General features: G+C 36.4%; 1 protein-coding gene across 1 annotated transcript in view; it reads right to left on the bottom strand.

Annotated features, from left to right (window-relative positions):
* Positions 1–388: 388 nt before the first annotated feature.
* The window catches only part of LOC126298235 (uncharacterized), a 512920-nt gene continuing 497479 nt past the window's right edge, over positions 389–15829 (bottom strand). The window contains exons 17-18 of the mRNA XM_049989541.1: positions 12282–12414; positions 389–957 (exon numbers count right to left, since the gene is read on the bottom strand). Coding sequence (XP_049845498.1) covers positions 389–957; positions 12282–12414 — 702 coding nt within the window. The remainder of the gene's footprint in view (positions 958–12281; positions 12415–15829) is intronic.

The raw sequence follows: 15829 nt of genomic DNA, 5'->3' as shown, positions 1-15829 counted from the left end.
AAGTATTAAGCTAAGACCACTTATAAAATTAAGTGAATGAACTTCCTGAAGACTTTCAGAAAATTTCTATTAACAGAGAATAATTTCTCTGTTCACAAAAAATTGTATCAGGTACAAAATTTCAGTTAAAAATTTATAACATCTTAGCACCATCTAAATGTTAGTGCATTATAAAATTTCACCCTTCAAATGTTCAGGACAGCTTGTTTATCAGTTCAATCTCCATGACATATTTAATTACTGAAATAGGAGAGAGAGAACGATTTATTTATGAATTTACTGCATTAGTATAATATGCAACTGATTTTACCAAGTTTTCTTTATCGATTCAATAATACTGATCATGAGGATATCTAAATGTTTGTTTTACAAAATAATGAGCATTTTTTTAGACCTGCAAATCTTCATCTTCTTCATCCTCTTCCTGAATTGTACTGCTAATTGAAAACCTACTCACACGGTGGTCTGGGGGCCACCTGTTCAATAAGTAATCCAGATCATGTGATATTCTATCCATAACATTTTCTGAATGCTCTGCACTGTGATCACTGTATGGTTTTTCTTGTTCTTTGTCCTCTGAAATATCATTGTTATCAGGTATGGCTTCAGTTTCATGTACAGTTGTATCAACCTCAGCATGAATGTTCGCTTCTGTGGTTGAAGAGGTTCTGTTTATGTAGGAAACTGCAGTTTCCTGTTGAGGGGATGACACAAATCTGCACTGGGTGTATCTGCGAGGACTGCTGCTGTACCCTTCCAAGTCAATATCTTCATCTGTCATGTAGGTCTCCACAGTGCTAGGATCTCCTTCAGTAGTAACTGGTCTGTGTTGCCTTTCTTCCAGCACCAGCAGACCATCATCTTCTCCTGACCTTTCACATGATCCATCTTGGTGTTCAGATACTCGATGTTGGGGTGCTGCAGTGCTTTCTAAATCAGCTTCTTGCTTCATGAAAACTGAAAACATCAAGTTGAAGTATGTATTAGTGCACTCCAGATACAACATATTTAATAACATCAACCAAAACCTGAATGGAAATCATGGCACAAACCTCAATTGTTTATTGTCCCAATCTGATATAGATGTCAAATATGAGAACACAATCTTAAATATCTGGATAGAGTTAACATCATGAATGGAGTTAGAATCATACTCATAATTGAGTTAACATCATAATCACTTGTTGTATCAATTTGAATTGAGATAATGAAGAAAAGCTGTAATAGCTGATTTTATTAACAATGTTATAAGGAAACTGAAAATTTGGAAAATATACCACAAATGCTACATTGTTGGTAAGGAATTTATTGATGCTGAAGATTCTCTCAGGCATCATCAAATGAGAAATTCTATCAAAATGTAGCAAATTGCTTAGAAGAGAGAATGTTACAAATTCTTGAAAGATTTCTGAATTATAGTAATCAATGTACAATTTTGCTCTCTGAAATTGATTCTCATGAATTGATCAAAGTGAGTAATGTAGATTAACCAGTTAACATAAACTGACAGTTTATAGCTTCCATAAGAAATCTCTAAAGGAGGAGTTTTTCTATCTACAAATAACTGATATAACAGTCTTAGGACATGACATCACACTGTCTTCAGTAAATGAACTCTTAAAGATTGATTGTACAAGGAAACAAATAATAATGTGTTAGGTATTGTTGTGTATTAATAGATATACAGACAGTAAATATGACATTATGCCAAGCTTAGCTCATTCATCAGAAATTGCCATATATTTAATAACATCATTATTAAAACAGTTTGGTCAGAGCAGCATCTGGAAGTATGTGTAATAGAAAAAGAATTTCATAAAACATCCCTTATAACTTGCAGTAATTCTTAACCTATTCATAAATCAACTAAAAACTCTACTGACCTATCCAAAAGAGAAAAATTAAGAAATGGTGGTTTCTGGACTGCTAATTTTTTTTCTTTTTGTAATAATGTTTTCAGTATCAATCAATTGATTTCTTACTGTAAATTATCAAATATACTCTTTGCTCACAAAATACCATTGGTAATGGCTTTGTAGATTGATCTAATGACAATATCATATCACAAAACGGATTGTCAGAAAACCCTCTGGCTTAAACGTATACCTAATGTCTAATATCATCATTTCATATGACTTACACTGTACTAAATTTTAGTTTGAGAGGATAATTAATAAGCCAAAAGCTGAGTATTTTAGGAACTGCTCAAAGACATGAATTGAAATCACATCAACAGCGTTTTGTTCTTGTAATCCCATGGAACATATAGATGGATGATGTCATTCTATTGGTAAACCTGATTTATCTATGTCTGGTGGGGTTTGCTGTGAATGGTGAATGACAAAATTCTTGAATGTAGTCTGAGTTTGAATATAATAAATTTCCTAGATTCTGAAAAACTTATGTCCCTAATTCAGCAAGGTTTTAGAAAGCATCACACGTGTGAAACTCAGCTTGCCCTTTTCTTACATGATACACTGCAAACTATGGATAAAGGCAACAGGCAGATTCCATATTTCTAGATTTCTGAAATCCATTTGACATAATATCTCACTGCAGACTGTTAATGAATGTAAAAGCATGTGAAATAGATTCCCAGACATGAGAGTGGTTTGAAGGCTTTTTAAGTAACAGAACCTAGTATGTGAGTGCTCATCAGAGACAAGGGTATCATCAGCAGGAGTGTCCCAGGAAAGAGTGATAAGATCACTATTCTTTTCTATATATGTAGATGATCTGGCAGATAGAGTGGACAGCAATCTATGGATGTTTGCTGGGATGATGCTGTGTTATACATGAAAGCATCAAATATTAGTGACTGTATGATGAAAGACTATGACTTAGACAGAATATCTAGTTGATGTGATGAATGACAGCTGCCTCTGAATGTAGAGAAATGCAAGTTAATGGATCAGTGGGCAACTTTATGCACACCCTGAAACAATATCTTAGGAGAATATGTTAATAAATGTTACTAACAATATCAGACAATGTGAATAATTTGTATTATATGACTTACAACATCCTAGGAATTGTCTTGCATATTGTTATATGAATACATTTAAATGTTTGTGGTAACTTTTTTTTATTAGTCTGCTAATGAAAGGACATTAAAAAAATTTTTTTTCACATCCTTCAGAACCATTTCACTTGGGATGTATGGGAAGAGCATTGGAATATTAATGTGTCATACATTTTTGCTCTACTAGTATGTCAGGCACAGTTCTCACTGAGGTGATATGATATGCTATACAACACATTGCAATAATGGTAGCACAATACAATGCTTGTTGGTGCAACACTTGTGTTCTCACTAGGACCATGCAATATTCTATACAATATGCAATGTGACTCATGATACAAAAAGCAACAAACCAGCACAAATCACATTTCTGTTTCAGTTTCAGTTGTGATCATGAATGCTACTGAAGTGCACATTATTTTGGCTTATTATTTAAAGCTCAAAAAACTGAAAAAGAAAAGGAAGTACTGGGTGAATCTATATAATGCTATAAATATCAAGCAGTTTGGCTGTGATTTTTCATGAGGTCTCTCAACATGAACACAAATTCCCCAAAATGAGTCCAGACAATTTCAACTTTCTGGAGCAACTAGTATCAGAAGGACACAGGCATTTTACCTGTTATTTCTTCTGGTGAAGCACTGCTGATTAGAGTAAGGTAAATTGGTGAATGTGTGTGAATGACATTAAAAATGCCACCATGAAAAGTGTATTTTTTGTAAGACCACCTAGTATGGCTCTTTATTCAATGTGGTATGTACATACATTGAATTGAATTTGAATTGAATTTTATTCAATCCTGTAAGATTACGTTGTGTACAGTAAATGTACGTGTAATATAGGACATGTCAAAGTGTTAACATTTCTTATCACTTATTTTTCTACACCTTTAGCTTACATTTTTACATTACTGATAATGAGTAACAATATATACAAATTTAATGGCGTAAGTATTCTGCAACACTGTAAAACTCTTTTTCAATGAGATAGTCTTTAAGTTTCTTTGGAAAGTCATTGTGAAGTACACTATCTTTCAGTGTTTTGGGCAGACTTCTTAGTAGTCTGATACCAAAGTACTGGGGTCCTTTTTCTAGCATTGCCAGTCGGTGGTGTATGCTCCGTACTTCATTCTTCTTTCTTGTATTGTGGGTGTGTACACTAGCATTTGTAATCCAGCCCTCACTACCTTTTGTGATGTACATTATTGTTTTGTATATATACAATGATGAAAAAGTTAAGATATTTAAATTCTTGAAACACTTTCTGCATGTTTCAGAGGTCTTTCTTCTTAAAATGGTCCTAATTGCTTTTTTTGTAATGTGAACACTCGTTTTGTCTCTTGTTTGTTTGAGTTTCCCCACACAGTCACTCCATACTGTAAGTATGGTTCGAAAAGTCCATGATACACTGTACACAGAAGGTTCTTGTCTGAATACTGTGATAGCTGCATCATTAAGAATATGACAGAGCTCAGTTTCTTACAGACATTATTAATATGTTTTTTTCCATTTCAGTTCATTATCCACAAGAATAGCTAAGAATCTAGCAGATTCTACTTCTTCCAGTCTTGTTCCATCAACCTATAAATCCATGTCTACAACCTTTTCCTTGTTTTTAAACACTGCATACATAGTCTTTTTTAGATTTATAACCAGTTCATTTTCCAACAGCCATTGAGCTGTGACATTTGCAGATATGTATGCTTTTCTCTCAAGCTGTTCCATATTTTGGTCACTATTTAGTATTGTCATGTCATCAGCATACAATATTTTCTTTTCATCCTCCTCAACACCTATATCATTAACAAATACATTAAATAACAATGGCCGCATTACCGAACCCTGCGGCACTCCATATTTGATGGATTTGGTTTCTGATTGGTACGAGTTTCCTAATGATACATACTGCTTGCGGTTGCACAAGTATGATTTTATCCATTCACCTGGTTGCCCCCGAATGCCATAGTTGCTTAATTTTTGTATCAGCATTTCATGGTCAATGGTGTCAAATGCCTTTGAAAGATCCAGAAACATTGCAGAGACAACCTTTTTTTCATCCAAGGACTGTAAAATGTATTCTGTTAGACTGACAATTGCTGATTCTGTAGATTTACCCTTTCTGAAACCATGTTGTGTGGGCATGAGAATTTTATGTTTGTCCAAATAGTTAACTAATCTGGTATACATAAGCATTTCTAGATTTTTTGAGAAACCTGATATCAGTGAAACTGGTCTGTAGTTGTTGGGATCATCCCTACACCCTTTCTTGTACACTGGCACTACCTTCGTTATCTTCAGTTTTTCAGGAAAAATTGCATATCTGAAAGAACAGTTTGCTATGTTCTTCAGTGGTGTTATTATCTCCTCACATACCAGCTTTATTACATGATTTGATATTTCATCATCACCAGCTGATTTCTTGGACTTCAGTTTCTGTATAGTTTTCCATAATTCATCTTCTGTGACTGGTCTTAAGAACATAGTACTGCATGAACTTTTTGGTACCTTAATATCCTTCTGTTTTTGACTATTTCTTTCCAATTTTAGGTTTTCTACTACACTGATATAGTTATTATTCAGTATGTTTGCTATTTCCATACCATCTGTGACCACTGTGTTGTCTATTTTAATTGACTTAATACCTTCTTCTTTGTTTGACCCATCTTTTTTCTTTCTTTCAACATTGATTGCATTCCAAGTTACCTTTGCCTCGTTTTTTGAGTTCGCTATAGTGGTGTCAATTGCTCTTGCTTTCGCTTCTCTTATTGATTTTCTATACTTCTTTTTTAACATTTTATAGTTTTCAGCTTCGCCCATCCGTCTCATGTCCTGAAGCTTCCTTCGCTGTTGTAGTATTTCACTGGTAATCCACTGTGTTTGATCTTGCTGCCTTTCTTGTCTCTTTACTTTGGGAAATGCTACATTAAAATGGTACTTAATTGTTGAAAGAAATGCATCATATTTTTCATTTACACTCTGGGCCTGTAGGGTTTCACTCAAGGTTTCCTTACTTAACATTGTTCTAAAGATGTTGATATTTTGTTCACTGATGATCCTAATTTCTTTGGTTTTTTGTTTTGGTTCTGATACTGAGTCATTACTTCTGCAAAAGCTGATTAGTTGTCCATGATGATCAGATATTTCTGTCTGAACTACATGTGACTCATAGTTACACATATTAGTAATTATGTTGTCAATAATTGTCTCACTTTGTGAAGTCACTCTTGTTGGTGCAGTTATTGTCACTTTCATGTTATGCTGTATTAACAATTCTTCAAAATCCTGTCTTATTTTTGTGTCTTTTCCCATGTCAATGTTGAAGTCTCCACATATAATAAGATTTCTCTTCATGTTCATTCTCAATAAGCTAGTAATTTTTTTAGAAAGATGCTAATATTGCCACATGGTGACCTGTACACACAAAACACACTAAAATCCTCTGCCACTATACCAGTAACTTCAAAGTCTTTTTCTCTAGCTATGGGAAATGTAGCAGCTTCACTGTTTACATTCTTTGATAGAGTACCTGTTTTAATATATATATACAAACGCCAGCACCCTTATATTTAGATCTGCAGAAGTAACTAGCTAGTTTGTAGTCCTTTATTGCCACATCATGTATTTTACTTTCAGTTAGTCCATGTTCACTTATGCATAATATATCTGCTCTTACTCCACTCAGGAGTACTTCTGCTTCTAATTTTTTGTTACCAAAATATTGAATATTTTGATGAAGTACTTTTATGTAATTTTTGTTTTGTTGGTTTACATGTTGTGAGCTGTATAATGGTTACAAATTAGTAAAGGTAGGACAGCGTTTCTACATCTGCTCAGTTTTGCAAATTGGTATGGGTTTCAGCTTGAGGAGTATTCAGAGAAAACATCCTAAATTTGAAGTGAGATCAGTCACTATCGATGGTGCTGCAGAGGGCAGTTAACTCTTCGTAGGGGTAGACATTTTGAGTGAAGGAATGGAAGAATCCTATGATCATCAGGAAAATCATGACATATTCTTCTCAGCTTCATCCAGCTGCTCATTCAGAAGTAAGAGAAATTTATCTTTCAGCTCTCTTTTATGACTGTTTGCAAAGTTTCCTGACTCTTTAGAAGCAGAGGTTGAAGAAACATCTAGTCAGGATCATCAGCTGTTGAGTTCCAGTGTCTTTTCATTTCAGTAAGTTTTTCATTTCCCACTTTGGCTTCTATCGACAGTACACAAAAAAAAAAGAAACATGAGGCAGCTCCATGCCCTGTGCAGCAGTCAGCAATACCCTCATATGTAGTGCGTAACTGCCAATATTGTCAAGGACAGTTTGCAATACATCTAATGTTTTTTTTGATTGAGAATGGAATGAGGTATCCCTTTCCTTCCACCATTAAAAACAATTGTGATATGTAATTGGTATTTCATATGTGGTAAAGTATGACTTAAAATTTGCCAAACTTATACTGGCCAGTGACCACATTCTTCACTGTAAATTTTTCAAAATATGTCCAGTGGTTTATTTATTTGCAAGGTAGCATAATAATTATGGGCAACAGCTAATAGAAAAGCAGCTTATTATCAACTTCTGATGTAGAAATATAAAATGAAAAAAAAAAAATGTTTATCAAGTAGTTTCCTTAGAATTGAAAGAGGAAGAGTGTATAGCAGACTCTAAAAAGCATGGTTTTTAATTTTTTTAGCCATGCATAAAAAGCTTTACTGAGAAACTTGGATGTAACTTTCCTTCATTTACAAAATAATTTTTGTAGGCACATCTGATGAAGTGAAATATGTATCATACAATACAGTTGTGTGTAGCAACCAGCACTCCCTGATGTGTCACGCAATGTGAGAGAAATACATGATGGCATTGGATCCCTGTCCTCCAAGTGTGAACCACTCACTTCAACTTCATCACTAAGGTATATTTGAAGAGGCAAAAAATCAAACAATTAAAAATCCAGGTAGGAATATCAACAATATAAGAAAAGCAATCTGGAAGGGGTGGGGAAGGAGAAGGGAGAGAAGCTACAGGTGGGGAGAGAGATGAATGCTGTCTGGTGGAGTGTGCAGGGACTAGACGGCCAACAGGCATAGTGTCAGGAGGCTGTGGGGCAGGCAGGTGAGGAAAAAGGAACACAAAAGGAGAGGAGCAGGGAGAGATGGGTGGATGCATTGACAGAGGGCTGCAAATAAACAGGGTGGGAGATGAGAATGGGGAGGGGATGACAGAGAGGGTGCAAACTGTTGGTTGGATATGTGGGGACAGTACATTAGTGTAGGTTGCAGCCAGGATGATTATAAAAGCGCAGAATGTGTTGGAAGGATAACTCCCATCTCCACAGTTTAGAAAAGGTGGTGGTGTAGGAAAGGATCCATATGGCTCAGGTAGTGAAGGAGCCATTGAAATCAAGTGCACTATGTTGGGCTGCATGTTGTGCCACAGGGTGGTATACATGACTCTTGTCCACAGTTTGGCAGTGGCCATTCATCCTGGTGGGTGGCTAGTTAGTAGTCATACCAATATGAAAATCTGTGCAGTGATTGCAGGAGAGCAGTTACATGACATGACTACTTTCACAGGTGGCCCAGCTCCCGATGTGGTTAGATAAACCTGTGTCAGGATTGGAGTAGAAGGTGCTGGGTGGGTGGATTGGGCAGGTTTTGCACCTGCATCTTCCACAGGGATATAATCCTTGTAGCAATGGGTTGGGGCTGGGGATGGCAAAGGGATGGACTAGGATGTTGTGGAGGTTGGGTGGGTGATGGAACACCACTTAAGGGGGAGAGTGTTGGAAATTATTTGAGGTACAATGTCCTTCATTTCAGCCACAATCAAATTGATTACCTATCATTGTTTTTCCATTGCCCACCCAATGTCTGCAACATTCTAGTCCATCCCTATGTCTTTCCCAGTCCAAACCCCTTGCCAGAAGGATCATTTCTCTGTGGAAAGCCCAGATGCAAAACTTGTCCAATCTACCCACCCAGTACTTCCTGTTACAATCCCGTCATAGGTTTATTCTACACCCTCAGGAGCTAGGCCACCTGTGAAAGCAGTATACTGGTATGACTACCAACCAGCTGTCCATAAGCGTTGAATGGCCACCACTAAACTGTGGCCAAGAGCTATCTAGATCACTCTGGGGCACAAAATGCAGCTGAACATAGCACACTTGATTTCAATGGCTGCTTCACTACCTGAGCCATGTAGATCCTTCTGTTCACCATAAGCTCTTCTGAACTGTGGAGATGGGAGTCATCCTTACAACACATTCTCCGCTTTTGTAATTATCCTGGCCTCAACCTACAGTAACATACTGTCCCCACACCCTCCGCCCAACAGTTGCCACCCTCTCTATCCTATCATCCCCTCCCCATTCTCATCTCTCACCTTGCTTATTTAAAGCTGTCTGTTAATGCATCCACCCATCTTTCCCCACTCCTCTCCTTTTTTGTTCCATTTTCCTCACCTCCCTGCCCCACAACCCCCTGATGCTGTTCCCATTGGCCATCTAGTCCCTGCACACTCCACCAGATAGCGTTCATCTCTGTCCCAACCAGTAACTCCTCACCCTTCCCCTTCCCCACCCCTTCCAGATTGCTGCTTGCATCCCACATGATGTTGCATTCCAGCCCAAGATGCTAGAGTTGGTAGTCGTGTTTACATGAGGTGTGCTTGCTAGTGTGCGTGTGTATGTGACTGTTATGTGTATGTATCTCTTTTACTGATGAAGGCTTTGGCTGAAAGCTACATGTAAGGGTCTTTTAATTGTGCCTGTCTGCAGCTTGACATGTCTTCTTTACTGTAAGTATGAATCTGTCTTCCTACATTGTTGTTATTTGAAGAGATAAATATTTGTCAGTACATCATCAGAGAATGCAGTGATACAAGCTACACTTCTTATGAGTAACGTTGCACAGAAGCACCCTACTCACGTCATATAAAACTCACATGCTTTCTATTGTATGCCAGCCCAGTCTGCTGTAACTAATATGACATCACAAATGTTGCGCAATACCTTAAAAGTAAAGTAAATAACCTGAAAAGTTAATACCATATCAGGAGTGATCCTAAAATAATAATGTGTTAAGTTTCAGTTTAATAACTTCTACAGTTTTTGAAATTTGGACATTTTACGTAAAAATCATCGGCGCAACAGGAAGGAGCTAGAAACTTCAAAATTTATATTTGGATTCTTTTTTCATTGTAATTTAAGGGAACAGCATGCTGGATCTCACAAAGTAATATTTTGGTTGAAATTCATGATTTTCTGTTTTTGTGTCCTAAGAGTACGGAAGCAAGATAGATTAAGTAAGTGATTAGATAAAGCTAGGATGTTTAGATTTACGTAGAATGGAGATACACTATAATAACAAAGTTGTGAGAAGTTTCAAAAAGGTAGCTGGAAAGCTACAGCTGTAGCGTCTCTCCAAAGGGCATGTTCAGAGCTCATTTATTGCATGCGGTACAACTAAAATAATTCTCTCTCCAAAAGTGTTCAATGTAGCCCCATCACAATTTTATTATAGATACTTACCTGTGTGCTGATTGCACAAATAAATCGAGAGCTTCATTGGCCTTCAGCGAATGAAGCAATTAATTATTTAGTAACTTGAAGTGGTGTTTTACTAGCCCGAGCAGCTGGTCGGTAAGACAAATGTTGTCAACTGCTCCTTCAGCGGTCCGCACCGCGGCTATATAACTAGGAGCATGCAAGCTAGAGAAACGCCCCAGTTCACTTCTAGATTCGTATTAGCGCACACTCCTTGTCAGAAGCCATGTCGCATTTGGGCAGTTCCTAGGAACAGCCTTGCATGCCGTGTTATGTAACTCGATACGCACTTAACAATGAGGTCACATTGGGGTAAAGTGTTAATTACGGAATGACTCCAGTGATTTAGTGTCAGTTTACGTATGTCGTATTTTCACGTGTCGCCGCAGGACTGTCTTTCTACCATTACTAGCATGGAGTTTGATGAGTATTAACATCCAATTTTGGTGAGTATTCACTTTGAACATTTACATCGATAACAATTATTGAACAGTTTCATTATCTAGGGATAATAGGATCCATGCAATAGACTCTGAACAGCTCTGATAGTACAATAGCTGATATGGGTAATCATTGCCTGGAATTTTACACTTTATCATTTTCAGAATATAGTGAAAATTGTTATAGTAACCTGCATTTTCTATGAATCCCAGACATCATCCTAAATCCTCAGAGTAATGAACGTATATAATCATAATAACACTTATCCTCTATCAGAGTGGGCACAGTGAACTCTAATTACAGGCATCACATTTTTGCTAATCACTTCCTGGTTGCCAACATTGTAGTTAGAGAGCCCGTGTTGAGAACGGCAATAGAAATATAAAATAATAACTTTATTTTCCACCTGCTGCCCCACAACATACTTCATTAATTTTGCAATAGAACATGGAACTTAGGATGGGTACAGTAACACAACGTTTGGATGCTAGAAGTATGGAGAAAGAAGGATTGATGAATCATTATTGGGCACAGTGCATAAAAACAGTGTGCAGTTCAGCATTGGTACCCTCATATGGTGAATTTTTATGAGGGATAAAATATGTTATGTGGTATATTCATTATTGTCTCAAAAATTTGATGATAGACAGTACACTTGTAAGTTAATGTACAGCATTCTGATGGGGACTTCCATGCTCAGGAAGAAAATGCACAACCCTACTAGCCCTTAATAGTATTATAATGATTTTATGGACATTTCACGGAAATGAGGGCTCTGCCCTTGTCCTATCTGTTACGTGATCACAACCTTACAAAGCACATGGTCTTGAGGGGAATGGGCCTCCTGACTCCACAATGCTCTAACACCAGATATCAGCCACTCAGAACCCATGTTTCAGTATCTGCAGATATTGTATGAAGTCACACATTATTTAAACAGGTATTCATATTGGAAATATTTATGCATAACTCTTCTTCTAAACTGTAGGCTTGTATATAATGTCAATTTTGAGATACTCTTTCACCAGTAGTACTAATGGTGCCTTAGTTCTCCAGTCTGTTAAAGCTTAAAGAAACAAAATCACATTATAATCTGAGACTGTATATTCTAGTGACATCCATCAATATGTACATTTAAAGAAAATGCAATCAAAAAAAACAAAATTTGCTATTTGCTTATTCAGCAGTGCTAATGCATAAGAAAGAAGCATAGTAGCTCTTCCTTTCTTACTTACACTACAAAGCACCATAATTTAATCAGTAAGAGTCATACTTACATCGAAGAGGGCTGTTTAATGAATCAGAGCTGAAATCCACATCTGCTGTTTTCACTAACTTTAGCTTATGAAGCAATTTTGTATGTAGTGGACATTCACTTGATATAATGTAGCATACTAGTACTGAGAAGCCCTATAACAGAACACAGGGAAAAATGAATGATTAATATCAAGGAAAGTGCAATGTGCTAAATCTAAGAAAATACACAGCTCATGCAAACAGCCCATGATTGAAACTCAAAACCGTCAGATATTGACAGAAAAATCAGGTTTGTCCAGTTTTAATTCAGCCAGTGAACAAAATCAGTTACCCTTATTGCATCATAACATCTGAGGACTGGGTTTAAGCTTACTGAGTTGCTAATTTTTGTTCAAGAATTAGAGTTGACTAAACCAGTTGATATAATCTGTCCCTCTGAACGTTGTGTGACAACTGGTACATATATATATGTTAAATGTCACAGGACTTATGTTAACCTCTTACTTCTGTAGAGAAAATGTGGAGAAAGGAGGAGTTGTCACATTTGTGAGAGACTGTTTTAATTTCAAGAAAATTGATATTAATAAATTTTGATCACAACAGCACTTAGAAGCTTGTGCAACAGAAGCAGTACCAGTATTTCATAATAAGCCCTTTATAATAGTAAGTATACACAGAGCACCTTTATGAAACTTTAACCTCTTCATTAAAAAAATCTGGAACCTCTCTTGTCCCATCCCACAATATATATATATATAAAAAAAAAAACAAGAATGAAATAGTGGTTAATGCTGATTTTAATGTGGATTTATTGAAAATCTCTGTCAGTGAACAATTATTGCAATCAGTCACACTGTGATTCAATTTAATTCTTTCTGTGAACTTTGCAACTAGGGTATGTAAATGACTGAGACTGATATTGGTAATACCTTTGTAGACCAATATAAGGAAAAAAGTTATATCACAGAACCAAAAGTAAATGGGCTATCTGATCTGACATGCAACATCTTATGTTAAATGTTGAAATTTGACAGGATATCAAATCTATTAAAAGTGAGTACAGAAAGTTAATAAATCAGTCAAAAATTGATAATCTTAGGAGACTGCTGAAAGACATGAACTGCATAGATGTTTACAATACTTTTGAGTCAAATAAAAGCAACAAAGAATGCATTAATAAACTAACTTCCTAGTTTGAAAATTGTTTTCCCCTAAAGGTAACTCAAATCAAATAGAAAGCTAAAAATAAAATATGGATTACCACGGAATAAAGGTATCATGTGGGACAAAAAGGAAACTATATCTGCTATCTAGGAACAGCTCTGATGCAAGCAGTTTAATGCATTACAAAAAATACTACAAAATATTAAAGCATGTAATCAAGAAAGCTGAGAAGCTTTATTATGAGCAAAAGACTATTACATCAGGCAACAAAATAAAAACTATATGGGATATAGTGAAGACAGAGACAAGTGTGATCAGAAAGGAAGAAGAACAGGTAGCTCTAAAAATAAATGAGACATTGGTAACAAGTGCATGTTGTGTTGCAAACCTCTTAAACAAGTACTTTGTTTCTGTTACTCACAGCTAGGGGTTATCAGGTTCAGTAAGCAGGGCAATGGAATATTTAAGACCAGTCTCTACAAATAACATCAGTAAAATGAAAATGATACTCATTTCTCACAAAGAAGTAGCACCTGTCATAAAATCCTCAAAATCAAAGTATTCTAATGGTTATGATAACATATCAATGAAGTTAATAAAAAAGTGTTCATGTGAGTTGAGTTCTATGTTAAGTTATTTATATACTCAATCTCTTCTCAGCAAAACATTTCCAGATTAGTTAAAATATACAAGAAGGGAGTAAAGATATACCATCAAACTATTGATCAATTACACATTTGCCAGCTTTCTCAAAAATATTTGAAGAGGTTGTGTTCAAAGGTCTTCTTAAGCATCTGATTGTAAGTAACATGTTGTCCAAGTCACAGTTTTGGTTCCTTAAAAGTTCAGATACAGAAATGGCTATTTACACATACAGTGAGAATGTACTTAATTCATTAGATAACAAATTAGAGGTTACTGGCATTTTCCATGACCCGTCAAAAGCCTTTAACTGTACGAATCACAGCAGTCTTTGAAGTAAATTAGTATATTATGGTGTCACATTCTCTTCAACGATGAGTGTTGCATATGCCTTTAACTGCACAATCCTCGGAGATGTGTTTGGATGTGACCTGGTCAGGCTGAACGCCTTTGACACACTGTCCAGCAAGTGCTGCAAGGTGGAGTATGTCTGCTGTTTTGGAGTGGCATTATGTGGGGCTGATGTACACTGCTGGTAGTCATGGAAGGCGCCGTAACAGCTGTATGATACGTGAATGCCATCCTCCAGCCGATAGTGCAACCATATCAGTAGCATATTGGCGAGGCATTTTGTCATCATGGATGACAGTTCATGCCCTCATCATTCACATCATGTGAATGACTTCCTTCAGGATAACAGCATTGCTCGACTAGAGGGGCAGCATGTTCTCCAGACATGAATCCTATTGAACATGCCTGGGATAGATTGAAAAGGGCTGTTTATTGGCGATGTGGCCCACCAACCACTCTGAGGGATCTGCGTCGAATTGCCATTGGGGTGTAGGACAATTTGGACCAGCAGTACCTTGATGAACTTATGGATTGTACGCCATGACAAATACTGGCATGCATCAATGCAAGAGGACATGCTACTGGGTATTAGAGGTACTGGTGTGTACAGCAATCAGGACCACCACCTCTGAAGGCCTCACTGTATGGGGGTGCAACATGCAATGTTTGGTTTGCATGAGCAAAACAAAAACAAAAAAAACAAAAAAAAAAAACAAAAAAAAAAAGGGGTGGAAATGATGTTTATGCCGATCTCTATTCCAATTTTCTACAGGTTCTGGAACTCTCAAAACTGAGGTGATGCAATTTTTTTATGTGTGTAATTTAAAGATGATTCATTGTAATTAAACTTTGAAAAGACACACCATATGCAGTTCAGAACCTCTAAGAGATGTGTATAATGTATGAAGACATGAGATCAAAGAGGTCCACAGTGTTAAATTTCTGGGATTACAACTCAATAATAAACTCAGTTGGGGAATACCTCAAAATTGCAGAAGCATCTAAACAAGTCTGTATTTGCAACACAACTGCTGTCAGATGTAGGAGATATGAATATAAAAAAAACTTGTATATTTTCTTATTTTCGTTATATTATGTGATATGGGATGATATTCCGGGATAACTCAATAAACCAAGAAAAAGTTTTGGAGTGCAGAAGTCTGTAATAAGATTTATTTGTGGTGTAAATTCAAGAACGTCATGCAGAAACCTGTTCAAGGAACTGGGTATTCTAACCACTGCTTCTCAGCATATTTATTTGTTAATGAAATTTGTTTCAAATAGTATGTCTCTTTTCCAACCAATAGCTCAATACACAGTGTTAATACTAGGAAAGAGAACAACTTAAATAAAGCTCTAAAACCATTTACCATGGTCCAAAAAGTGGTCCCCTATTCAGGAACATACATTT

Source organism: Schistocerca gregaria, chromosome X (genome assembly GCF_023897955.1).
Source record: "Schistocerca gregaria isolate iqSchGreg1 chromosome X, iqSchGreg1.2, whole genome shotgun sequence".
NCBI lineage: Eukaryota > Metazoa > Arthropoda > Insecta > Orthoptera > Acrididae > Schistocerca > Schistocerca gregaria.
The sequence above is the reverse complement of the archived record's forward strand: the minus strand, read 5'-3'. Positions and strand labels throughout refer to the sequence as shown.